General features: G+C 30.9%; 2 protein-coding genes across 2 annotated transcripts; one reads left to right on the top strand and one right to left on the bottom strand.

Moving 5' to 3' along the window:
• Positions 1–2012: 2012 nt before the first annotated feature.
• Positions 2013–9486, bottom strand: LOC129905954 (dynein regulatory complex subunit 2). The gene is made up of 7 exons (XM_055981580.1): positions 9354–9486; positions 9108–9290; positions 8787–9039; positions 4222–4445; positions 2684–3076; positions 2472–2633; positions 2013–2412 (listed from the first exon to the last, which is right to left on the bottom strand). Exons 2-7 carry the CDS (start codon positions 9243–9245, stop codon positions 2017–2019), a joined length of 1566 nt encoding a protein of 521 aa, XP_055837555.1. The 5' UTR covers positions 9246–9290; positions 9354–9486; the 3' UTR covers positions 2013–2016.
• On the top strand, positions 3309–4214 carry LOC129905958 (general odorant-binding protein 71). Its single transcript, XM_055981586.1, has 2 exons — positions 3309–3861; positions 3917–4214. Exons 1-2 carry the CDS (start codon positions 3337–3339, stop codon positions 4151–4153), a joined length of 762 nt encoding a protein of 253 aa, XP_055837561.1. The 5' UTR covers positions 3309–3336; the 3' UTR covers positions 4154–4214.
• Positions 9487–13723: the final 4237 nt, after the last annotated feature.

Here is a 13723-nt window from a genome sequence, read left to right as displayed (position 1 = left end):
TTGACTTTTTTTTTTTTGGGGAAAAAGACAGACAAAAGACGAAGGGCATGAGGTCCTGTGCTGTGTTGGTTGCATTCAGGAACCAGTCGCTTAACAATTCAAGCTTATTTTTTTCTTTCCTTATACCAACCAGAGAGTTTCTCTTCGTTTTTTTGCAAAAGAAAAATAAAAGGAAGAACTCAATTTTGCCACCACAATAAAATTCCATTCGATTTTATTTCCATGTTGTAATGTAACAGAAATGAATAGAATATATTATGAATACAAAAAAAAAAAAAAAATATACACAAATTTGAAAACAGGATAATAATGGTAAAGGAAAAAAAAAGGACTAAAGGAGAGAGAAATACAATTTGCAATGACTGAGGTTATTCTTTTTTTTTCACTTTTTTGTGCTAAAAGAAAAATACTACTTATTTTTAGAGGAAATAAGGTTATGTGCGGTGCATCCGAGATTTTGGCTGCAGTTAAGGAAAGTGATTTTTTAAAGTTAAAAGAAAAAAATTGAATATTTTATTAGTTTGTCTTTGAAGAGGAAACGATTTGAATTTAAAGAAGAATTTTGATTCAATTAGAATTCATTTCTTTCTAAAAAAGGTTAGTACTTCAGGGTTGAAGATTCAGTTTTAGTACATTTTTAGTAGATGTATGTTACGTTATATCCCAAGTAAAAATAGAAATTGAATTTTTAAAGAAAAAAAAATCTTGACCGCCGCACCACAGCTGCACCACCGCCGTTTGGCCAAAAATTTCGAATCACCACCGCCACACCACGACTGCACCACGTCCGCACCATTTCATTTTGTATGAAAAAATCACTACACCATGAAAAAAAAACTACCGACGACAAGGAGATTCGAGTATAAAGAGCACTTTTAATTTGAATTCCAACGGCTTAACCACTCGACTACCATGTCATGTCTGTACGAACTGGCAATTTGTTGCTTAAGTCAAAATAACTTTGAAGACGACTTAAACATTTGTATAAGTACGAGTATAGAATTTTTGATCATGGTGCAGACGTGGTGCGGAGTGCGATGGTGCACCGAATTTTTCATTAAAAATGAAATGGTGCGGACGTGGTGCGGCGGTGGTGCACCAATTTTGTTCATACAAAATGAAATGGTGCAGCGGTGGTGCGGCGAATTTTGTTCATATTTTTTGAATGAATCGGTGCGGACGTGGTGCCGACGTGGTGCGTCAGTTTAGAAATGTTTAAAATGATGGGGACGTGGTGCGGTGATTTAGACATTTTTGATCATGATGCGGACGTGGTGCAGTGGTGGTGCGGAGGTCAAAAAGCGTGGTGCAGTCATGGTGCGACACATCAAAAGAAAGGTTTTTTTAAGATCTATTCGTAGATGAAGCACAAAAGTTTCTTTGTGCTGTGGTTGCTGAGTTATTTACATTCGAAATAATTTTATTCTTGTATTCGAAAATAGATATTTTCGGATCAAATTCTGGAAAAAAGTTTTGGTTTAAAGATAGGACTTTAGAGCAGTTAGGTACACAAGCTTAGAATCTATTTTTTTTTTATTTTCGAAAAAAATCCCCTTGCCGAAAAAAAATTAATTTTAAAAAATGCCCAATATTAAAAAATGCCATTTAAGATCTATTCGTGAACTAAACCCAAAAGATACTTTGTGGTCTGGTTGCTGAGTTATTTTCATTCATTCATATTTTTGTTATTTCATTCGAAAGCAGATATTTTCAAATCAAAGTCTCGAAAAAAGTTTTTGTTTAAAGATATGAGTTCATATAGAAAACAGGTACATTTAGGTACAAAAATTCGAAATCTAAGAGGTAACCCGCTCCGAAAAAAAATCATTTATTAAAATTGTCCTCCAAATTTACCAAGTGAGACACCAAAACAAAGGTCTCTTTAAGCTTCTTTTTGTGCTTTTGAAAATAGATTCAAACTCTTTTTATTCATGTTATCTCAGAATGAATATGATTTATTTTGACAGTAATTTAGAAAAGAAATGGCAAAAATACAAATGTTCGTCAAAACAAAAATTAAAAATTCCGTCTTATTATAGCTCCAATTTTAGCTGTTGCTGGCTTCCCAGCCACCAATGCCTTCGACCGCACTGCATTTGAAAAATTAGCCTCAATGCATGTAAAAGGTCTTCTTAAATTTCTATTCCCAGCACTTTTAGTCTTTCCTAATTCAAAGCTGGCAACTCTTTCCACCATCATACTACTCGGACGTTTACTAACATATTCATTAACATGTGCATTACTTCCAGTTTGTATATTCAAATCAATCAAATAGTCACGAAGTTGTGATTTGAGTAAAACATTTTCAGCCTCAAGTCGTGTCTTTTCTCGTTTCAATTGGGTAACATCTAATCGAGCGCCGTTGACACGACGCCAAAAGTTACCCATATTATTCCAAACCAAAAGAGTTGACTGAAAATAATACAAAAAAAGGTTAAAAAGAAGGTAATGAATAATATTGAATTTAAGACCCCTTTGAGTTCTTTTGGTGGTGAATCATCAATCGAGTCCTCAAAGGCACTTTCTTTTGGCAAACCAAATGGAAGAACTTTTTCTCTTTCAGTCTCCAAACGACGACAAACAGCAGCAAGCTGTAATATCGATTCACCTTTCTTAACATACTCCTTCAAGGTCTGAAAAATAAGTTCATTTTGACAAGCTCAAAAATGGATTCAGTGCAAACCTTCAAAGTATTATGACTTTCAACTCCCATTTTTTTAAATTCTTTCGCATCAAGCTTCAAACGTTCATCAAATTCTTTTTTCATCTGACCTAAACGTTCAGTCAGTTCATTTTTGAGTTTTTGAAGATATTCAACTTGTGATTCAGCTTCTTCCGTCGCATTAACAGCAGCAATTTTCAAACTTGCTATTTGTTCAGTAGCTCGTTCAATTTCATAACACTGTTCACGAATTATATTATTGCTCTGTTCGTCACTTTCTTTCAAATCCATGTACTCAACGTAAAAGCTTTCAGTATATTTGACATAGTTTGTCAAGACTTCTTGATACTTATTCCAAAGGTATTCGAGTTTTTGTTCACGTTCTCTGGTGATTTCTTCGAGTTGAAGAGTCATCTGGAAATGATTAAGTTTTAATATCAAACTCAAGTCTTGAAAAAGATCATTGAAAAAAAGCTTTGAAATTTGAATATGTCAAAAATAACTAATTTGACAGCATAATTGGGTAAGTCTTGAAAATTTGTCTCTTCTATCAATCAAATAGCGTGCTGTTGATAATTGACAGTCTTCATTAATAATTTGCTTTTCGACCTCTAAAGCTTCTTTATAAACGAACCTAAATGGAATCAAACCTCATTCAGTTAAATACTTTCGCAATGATAGCATTTCGAAGCGGTGCGTTCCTAATTCTTTTAATAGTTTGCAGTTGTATATTGGTTTCACTTGGTATAAAGTGTCGAACGGATGAAGGTCCTTCCGATGAGGATCTAAAACGGATAACTCGATCGTGTATGAGAAAGATCAGTGAAAATGGTGGGCGATACAATCAAAATCAAAGTGACAGTTCGTATGGCACATATGACAATTGGGACTATGACGAATACAATCGGGATGATAGATTTCGTCAGGGTAATCGTGAACGTTTGCAAATGAGAGGGCGATCAAAACGATCAGGAAACGATCGAAAATATGATCTGACAAATAGGGAACGAAATGGGAATCAGAATTCCCGCACAAGTGGCAACACTAACAGCAATAATAACTACAACAATCATCATGGTAATAGTATGGGAGGAAATAGCAATAATCATACTTCGTATGGAGATCGACGATCTCGGGATATGCAGAATGATCAGGACAGAGCTTGTGTGGTTCATTGTTTCTTTGAGGAACTGAATGTGGTAAGCTTGATTTCAACAAGCACGTAATCCGACTTAATTACTAAATAAATTCTAGCTCAATAATGATGATTACCCGGACAAACATAAATTCACTTATATCCTTACGAAGGATATTCGTGATCGTGAACTGCGAGGATTCTACACCGACACTATTCAGGAATGTTTCCATTACGTGGAAACACAACGACGCAAGGACAAGTGTCAATTTTCAAGAGAAATTATCAATTGCATGACAGAATATGCAAAGTCAAATTGTGAAGATTGGCAGGATCATACGTTGATTTTTACATAATGATTGAAATTATCTATTTTTAAAGATTTGGTTTTGGAATTATACAAGAAACAATTATTAATACTTACTGAACTTCTCATTTCATCCAAACGTTGAAGATGATCTTCATGTTTTTCTTTCAAACTTGCATCAGCTTTATCTTCCAATCCATATGCAACACATTCTAATTCTTCTTGAGCTTTTTTGCGATTTCCTCGAAATGTTTTAAAATCCATTTCACACTTTTGTAAAATGATTGATTTATTTTTTAAATATTGTGTTTTGAAAAATTCCATGCGGTAGGTTTGAGTTGCTGAAAAAATAAGTAAGAGTTTGAAATTATTAAAATAAATGTTTTCATTTAAAGTTTTATTCAATAGGTAATGCATTTTAATAGAAAACAAATCGGAACTATGTTACTGCCGCTTCACATTTTTTTGAATTTTTGAAAGTTGTTCCGGGTTTTAAAATTTTCAGAATCTTTGAATCTCTAAGTCCAAATTTTTAAAATTATGGACCGAAAAAAATCCTACCTCCCCAATTAGCCAGGAGGGGACATTTTATAAAAAATGGACTTAATTTGGAAAAAAGTTATTAAAAATCAAAATTTTCATTTGCGAAATGTGAAATAACTTTTTTTTTATCCAAAACCTCATTTTTTGTCTTGTTTTTAAATAAATATGTGCTATGATATAGTTTTTGAAAAATTTGTTTTCGAACTCAAAATTTTGAAAAAAAAAATTTTGAAAAATTTTTTTTTAAAAACTTTATGTACTTAAGTTATTAATTTTGTTTGCAAAATTTAATGCTCTTATCTGTCTTTAAAAAAAAACTGACAGCTGGATGCAAAATTCCCAACTAACAATTTTGCTTCTGTAAAGCTTTATAGAAGCAAAAGAAGCATGTATAAAGCTTTACAGTACCAAAATTGTTAGTCGGGTTGTCTAGTCTTTTTTGGGAAGTGAAAGCACAGAAACGTCAAATATCAAAATTTTAGAATAATTTTTGAAGTTAACTGTACTTTATCTTTTTCGGTGAAATTAAAAAAAAATTAATAATTGTTCCTAAAAATAATTTATTTAAGTTTTTGTAAAAAAAAGTCCGATTTTCCCTAATATTTTTTTGAACTGGTTGAATAGAAAAATGTATGTATGTACATCAAAATGCTTGAGAAAAAAGAAAATAAAAAAGTATAAATAAAATTATTTGAAACTGTAATAAGAATAAGAGCCGATTTTTCAATCTTCTAATAAACAGTCAGTTAAATCTTGGTCGAATAAGGTCCATTTTCTTCACTCGGAGTTGAACATAACTTTTCAAGTTTTGTTCAACTCCGAGTGAAGAAAATGGACCTATAATTATTAAGCTCATAAACAATCAAATAACAACATTGAATTTTTAAATAAAGAAACATCTTTTCTACAGAATAACAAAAAAAAATGTCAAATTCAAAAACATTCAAAATTCAACGTCATTTGTATTTATAATTGGGCAGGTTCAGAAACGTTAGGGACTAAATATTTAGGTAATTTCTCGGTCTCTGATTGGTCAGCTGTCAAAAAAAATCCTTCCAATTTAGGTAATTTTATTGGAAAGCTGACTGGAAAGTTATTCAAGATAATTTTCCCTAAAAATTTAGGAAAGTTTTTTTTTATCAACATGACAGCAGATTGTTTTTATTTAAAGAATTAATTTAGCAAAATTTAATTTATTTGTGTGAAAAACAACTAAAAAGTGCATTATCGGTTATAATTAATTTTATTTAGTCATTACAGTTAAGTGAAATTTGGTGTCTTACCCATGCGACCGGTAAAATTCTTAAATAAATTTCGAAATTTGACAATAGCATCACATCCAAACTAATTTAGGGCGATTTTATTCACTCAAAGTTGACGGTTTTAGCTTTCAGAGAAGTTTGTCAATTAAACTTGAGATTTTAAATTGAAATGTCCTTTTTTTAGTTTTAGTGCAAATAAGTTCCAAGTTTCCGCCGATATATATTGGTTTTATGTAAAAACATGTGCATATTATATATAGCCATTTAAAGTACATATAAAAGAATATTAGGCCATTAATTAAAAAAAAACTTTTGAAACTTCAATTGGAATGACACAGCATTCAAATTAGATTTGAAATTGATTGAAAGTCACAAATATCCCACGGATATTTTCCAAACGGCAAGTTGGCCAACTTTTGGATTGAAAAAAGGGAGTTAAGAATAAAATTATTGAATCAAATAAATTTTCAAATTGTAATTTAAATCTCGAGCTGGGGTTAACTCTGAAGCTTGCCAACTTAAGAGTTTTCCCAAAGTTGGTTGATAGTGAATAAAATGGCCCTTAGGCCCAATTTATTCACACTCCATTAAATTTAAAGTCGCCATTAAAAAAGGGAAATTTTAAAATTTGTATGCGATTTGACAAATTTATAATTTTTAATGGAGACTTTAAATATAATGGAGAGTGAATAAATTGGACCTTAGTCAATTTACTCAAATTTCCGTTCCGAATATGACGTTGCCTAAATATCTAGTCCCTAATATTTAATGAACGTGACCATTGGTTTTGTTTTCTTGTGTTCCGCTGAATTTTTTATCGATATATTCTTCAAAATAGCTTTGACAATTGACACAATATTTTTGTTAGGATTATTTCTTAGAATAATTTTCTTCGTCTCTGAAAGAAGCAGATAGATTTATTCCTCTATTAAATGTTTTATTAAAGGAATAAGCTAGTAAAACCCGGATAAGTACCTCACCTTAAATGCCCCATTTTGATAGGCACTAAAGCGGGTAAGGTACTTACAAGAACCCGCTTAAGTGCTCATAGGCAGTTATTTCTATATTTATTTAATAATAAAAAAAACATGTTTGATTACTAAAAACATAATCTTCACAAAACAAAATTACTTTGAATGTTTAAAATAGCTAACTAACTAATTTCTACCTATGGTAGAATTTTAGAATTTTAAAGCGGTTTAGGAAACGAAGTTTTTCTTACAGTTCAAATTTGTTTCAAATGTTTACTTAAAAGAATTTTTTGCAAGTAAATTCAATTATAAAATTTGAAAAGCCAGGCAATTAAGCGGGGAAGGTAGTTAAGCGAAAGGTACTTAAAAAATCAATTTTATGCGAAAAAATGCTTAAAATTTTGGTTCTAAGAAAACAAAGGTACTTATGCGGGTTAGGCACTTAAGCGAGAGGCACTTATCCGGGTTTTACTGTATATATCCGACTGTTGAAAAATTGATTTTTCTCTAAAAAAAAATAATTGGGCCTAAGACGATCAAAATTTTGAGAAAATAGGTAATTTTAAATTCAAGAGAAATTAAAAAAGATTATATTAAAAGTGTGTGGAGACTTCTCGTATTAATCACTTAGAGGATGTAATATATGGAGTGCTTGTCTGTTAGTTCCGTGAGCTTTTATAGAGGGCTCTAGTTTCTTTAAGTTTTTCGATGAGTGCATGCCTCCATTTTATTTTCATTTGATGGCTGTCATCAACAAAGCGTGTTTATTTGCAGCTGCGGAACCGGACTTGCACTGAAAAACGAAGGCAGCGACCCCTATCCATGCATATGGCGTTACAATGTATTAGGTATAGAAACAAGCACTCCATATATTATATCCTCTAAGATTAATCAACACATTTGTCAATTTTTCACATACTATGCAGTGTTGCCAGAGAATTTTAGAGGCAAGGAGCCGAATTTTAGAAGTCTTGGAGCCAAAAATCGCCAATTTAAAGAATTGTTCATAAAAACTCATAATAATGTATTTTGTACCATTTTTTTTTTATTGTTTTCATCATTTTTTTCCAACTTCAAATTAACTTTGATATATGATAACATAAACAAAAAATAAAAAAAAATAAAAAAGAAATAATACTCGGTATTAAATTTATCAGACTTCAATTTAGATTCTTTAATTTGTATTTTAGTAATAAATAAGAAAACTGCTCAAAAAAAGTGGAAACAAAATTTGAAATTTGTGCATTATTCTGAACTTTGAGAACTTTTTCTCAGAAACTAAAGGAACTTTTGAAATAAATGTTTCACAGATCGATAGCTCTATATCTCTTTAATGCCTTTCTTTTATTTTATTTAACATGAAACGAAACCATTAATTTTTAAGACCTTAAAACATCCAACCTAAAGAGAAGTGGACTTGACCCATTATAATTCTGAACGCCTCATAAATGAATAGAAATGGAAGTAGGTACATTCACAATTGCGCTTTTCAGCAAGACGTCAGATTCTACTTCGAAGAAGTTTAGTTTTACTTTGAAGACTTTTAAGGCGTGATGGTAATAATCAAGTTCTTTTATTATAAAAGTTTTTAATTTTGAGGGAGCCAAAAATCGCCAAATTGAAAACTTAAGGAGCCAAATTTTGACAAATCGGAAATCAGAATTTGAAGGAGCCGGAGAAAACTTGAAGGAGCTGGTTTGGCTATAAATAGCCGGTCCTGGCAACACACTATGTAGAAAGGCGTACTCTAGAAAGAAAAACTTAACGAAGTTTTTACCTTACTTCTTTTAATTTTTTGTATAGGATTTTCCTTTTCGTTACAGCAGCAAACAATTCTTTAAAATTGCGAAGCTATTTTTTTTTTTTTTTTATATGAAAATTTGTTTAATATTTTTATTTTACTTACAAATCATTTTGCCAATAATTTCCATTTGAGACTGTTGCAATGTTGCATTCATATCCTCAGCAATATCCAATTCATTCAAAAGCTGATGAATAATTCTATCCTTCCTCTCCAAAGCTATTCTAAAGAATTTTTCCACTTCAATCATTTCGTTTTTCAAATCTTGACATTTAATTTGCCGCAGAATTGAACGCCATTCTTGATTTATTTTTGCCAAATTTAATCGAGAGAAGGCATCTTCACGTTTTAGTTTATTCTAAAAAATGTTTTCCATATTTAAATAGGAATTCAAATGCAAAATAGAAATTTAAATAAATAAAATACCTTCATGTAAAGTGATATTAAATGTTGCTTTCTTCGGCGAGCTTCTTCTTCGATATCTGCACGAAGTTGCAAATATCTAGCCCGTTCTTCTTCGGACATTTTTGCAAGTTTATTTTTTGATTTTCCTTTTTTACCCATTTTGTTAATAGTTCTTTAATTCGCCTTTATTTTTTATGTTTTTTCCTGTGAAGAGAAATACCTATATAAATTGAATGAAACTTTTATTCGTACTTCAATGACCACTACCTCTTTTGTTTATTATTACTGAACACTCAAACTGTTTATTATCGGATTTCAGAATGAATAGGTATAGTCGTTGTTGTTATTTTGGATAAACAAAACAAGATACCTTGGTGATTTTGTATGGCACGTGTATGACATTCTTTAAGAATAACGATAAATATGAATCGACGCGGAAGGGATCAACTATGATTCGTAATTTGCCATCGAATTTACCGGAAAAAATAAGGGGAATAGAGGTCGAAATACGTTTAAAGGTTTTTATTATTTCGTAATTTAATTTTGAATCCAAGCATGTTCCTTGTTCAAGACATTATAATATTGTAGGTCACCTTCAATATTGCTTCTAGAAAAGGTTACAATGGTCACAATAACTCGAAATTGAGTATCATTTTTTTTCGTAAAAATTATAACTTCTTAAGAAAAAATTGGAAAATATTTATTAATGTCGTTTTCGATTGGTTTGACACAAATTGTTTGTTGAATATCATCATATGACACATGTTTTCAAGGTATTTTTTGATGCTAAATCTAATGACATAAAAATAAAGTCAATACGATTGCTCTAAGAAAAGTTATTGCCGATTGAAAACAAGGGTGCTTGTTCTTTGACTTCAACAAGTAAAATATAACCGAAACCAATGTGAAAAACATGCTACACTGACAAAATTTGGGATGAAGGTTTAAAATAAAACAGGGACAAAGGATTCATAAAGTTTTTAAAAATATTTTGGGTGAAAGGGTGTTTTTTTGATAGGTTAAGTTGTGTATGAGAAAGGTATCATAACAGCTAACTTATATTTTATTAATTTTTAAAACTTGGTGAAATAGTTTTGGTTGGTATAAGAATTAAGAATCTATAAAAAGTAAAAAAATATTTTGAGTGAAAGGGTGTTTTTTTTTTTCAAGAAATGATGAAATACGGAATTAGTACCACAAAAACTGGGAAAAAATTGTTACACCAATAAAAATGTTTCATTTATAACAGAAAGCAAGAACTCAAAAGGTCTATACAAATATTTTATGTTAAAGGGTGTTTTTTTTGGGAAATAGGAAAAAATCCGCGATAAGTCCGATAAAATCAATGGTATAAATGGTACCCTTACCAAATTCATTAAATATGTTCTCTTTCACGAATAATGTAAGTCTATAAATTTTTTTTATGTGAAAGGGTGTTTTTTTTTTAGAAGTAAAGAAAATATGGGTATATTTGAAAAAGTGTGTATTACTAGAGTAATATTAGTGGTACCCTATTGAAATTTAGCGATTATGTTACTTTTAAGATAAGAAACAAGAATATAAAGTGTCTATAAAAATATCATGGTTATTAGGGTGTTTTTTTTGAGTCAAAACAAAAATGATGGGTCACCCTAATGAAATTTGGTAAAAACATTGATTTTAGGATAGAAAGCAAGAATAAAGAGTTTTCAAAAAAAAAATTTTGGTGAAAGGGTGTTTTTTTTTTTTGAAGAGACAGTAAAATCTGTAATTGGTCCCAAAAAGCCAATGATTCGCGTAAAACTTGTAAGAACTTATTTATAAATGTTTAATTTGTCATCAAAACCATAAATAAAATGAATCATTGGCTTTTTGCATTGCATTGAGAAAAATGATTTTTATAACCCTGATCCAAAGTATTGGAAATTCCTTCCGAAAATTATTCTTTTTCTGACTACTAATACAATTAAGTTAAGTTAAGGACACGAAACCTTGAAAACATCGAACTTGCTGATTAAAGCAGTAAAGTTTTTTTTTTCCTACCAACTTAACATTTTTCCTGCTAAATTAATTGGCATAGAAGTTTTCCTTACCTGTTTTATCACTGAAATGTAGAACAGAATTTTGAGATGATAATCAATTTGAAATTGGAATCAAGGACATGCTTCTTTTAAAACCCATTAAACTTATAAAATATTATGTACTTAACAAGTGAAATTAATGCATCTTGTTCTCATTACTTGTAAAAGTTAATGAAGTATAAGCCTAACACCTTTTGGAACCGTCTTAAAAGGTGTGGAAATGAATTCTAAAATTATTCCGCACCTATTTTGCCATATTATTGCCAGTGAAATGCACATTGCCATTTTCTATTTTCCTTTCAATAATGTATTTTTCAAGGTTCATTTAGGGAACTACCCACATTACCTATTTATTAAGCTTTTGAAACCATAACCATTATTATTCACTGCGCCTCATTTCTCAAAACTGGTTATTTCCTTTTCCAATTTCAGTGTAAATTATACCAATTTTCTTTGAACAACAAAATAACAACGAAAAAAAAACTCTCCACCTAATCCTGACTAACTGAATATAATTTTTCATAACCTTTTATTCCTCAACTTATCACGTATGTCAGTGTCAACTCCCCCGTTTGTCACCTTATTCTTTTTTTCTTTCTTTATTTCAGTTTTCAAACAAATCGCGCCCCATATCAATAACACAGCAACGAACGTCTCAATGTCGTTAATTTGAAAATTTACTCAGTGAATTTTACACCCTGCCCCGAAACACCGCCAACCATCAAACTCAAAAAAGATGGCAAATGTGTACTCATTTGCCTTAACAGACGAACATGCACGAGTGTAATAAGGATTTCAAAATGATTAATCCTCTTAAGGAATTCAATTTGCCCTTCTGTAAGTAGTATATTCCTCTAACGACTTATGAAACGCATTACGCAAAAGACGAAACCAAAAATTCCTTGTTCTCTCTCTTTTGAAGAACCCAAGAGCCTGACTGCATAATATAAGCAAGAATAATACTAACCTCTCTTTATAGTATCTTGTCTACTTCGGCGGGTAATAATTGAAGCATTTCTTATAATTTTGAAGGATTGGGGTGTCCCGTCTTTTGTAAGCGGATTATAATCTTCTTATATGTTGTATGCTCGCGAAATATACATGTATAGGTGCAGAAGGAAGAGTGCTGGATATCCCATTAGGGATATCAAACTTTAGTATGTAGTAGAGTCTCCCCCATCAAGTTGGGGAGTCCATTATCCTGGCAGCACCAACCAACACTAATTATTTAAAAAGCATAAAATTTTAATTTGAAATTTCAAAAGTAATTTTTACATTTTGTATGTAATTTTATCCTTGATGATGTTGCTTCTATACGTTCGTCCTTTTTGGTTAATTCTTCATTACGAACATATTGAGGGTTAGTATGGGTTTTGTGCAAAAAATAAGAATATTGCATATTTGAAAATATCTTAAAAAGTTTTGAAAATTCCGAATTTTTTGCTGAATACTGTGATCTCATATCCGTCAACCAAAACTTGTTTCGGGTCTTTGATCCGAAAATATCTGCTTCCAAATAAAAAAAAAAATATTTTATTGAAAATAATTCAACAACCCGAAATGCTACAAACCTTTGGTTTTCAGTTATGAATAGAGTCTAAAGAATCCTTTCTTTTGATGTCTCATTCGATGGATTTGGAGAAAATTTTTGAAAATTCCGAATTTTTAGACAAGGGGTACCTCTTGGATAATTTTCGAAAATCTTAAAAAAAAAAAATGTAATTTTTTAAGCTGAGGGCATAGGCCTGTTCACTGTGATGTCATATCTGTTAACCATAACTTGTTTCGGGTCTTTGATCCGAAAATATCGGCTTCCAAATAAAAAAACAAATATTTGATTGAAAATAATTCAACAACCCGAAATGCTACAAACTTTTGGTTTTCAGTTATGAATAGAGTCTAAGGAGTCCTTTCTTTTGATGTCTCATTCGATGGATTTGGAGAAAATTTTTGAAAATTTCGAATTGGATAATTTTCGAAAATCTTTAAAAAAAAAATTGTAATTTTTTTAGCTGAATGCATAGGCCTGTTCACTGTGATGTCATATCTGTTAACCATAACTTGTTTCGGGTCTTTGATCCGAAAATATCGGCTTCCAAATTAAATAAAAAAAAAAAAATATTTGATTGAAAATAATTCAACAACCCGAAATGCTACAAACTTTTGGTTTTCAGTTATGAATAGAGTCTAAAGAGTCCTTTCTTTTGATGTCTCATTCGATGGATTTGGAGAAAATTTTTGAAAATTCCGAATTTTTAGACAAGGGGTACCTCTTGGATAATTTTCGAAAATCTTTAAAAAAAAAATTGTAATTTTTTTAGATGAATGCATAGGCCTCTTCACTGTGATGTCATATCTGTTAACCATAACTTGTTTCGGGTCTTTGATCCTGCTTCCAAATAAAAAAAAAAATATTTGATTGAAAATAATTCAACAACCCGAAATGCTACAAACTTTCGGTTTTCAGTTATGAATAGAGTCTAAAGAGTCCTTTCTTTTGATGTCTCATTCGATGGATTTGGAGACAATTTTTGAAAATTCCGAATTTTTAGACAAGGGGTACCTCTTGGATAATTT

Source organism: Episyrphus balteatus, chromosome 1 (genome assembly GCF_945859705.1).
Source record: "Episyrphus balteatus chromosome 1, idEpiBalt1.1, whole genome shotgun sequence".
Taxonomy (NCBI): domain Eukaryota; kingdom Metazoa; phylum Arthropoda; class Insecta; order Diptera; family Syrphidae; genus Episyrphus; species Episyrphus balteatus.
The sequence above is the reverse complement of the archived record's forward strand: the minus strand, read 5'-3'. Positions and strand labels throughout refer to the sequence as shown.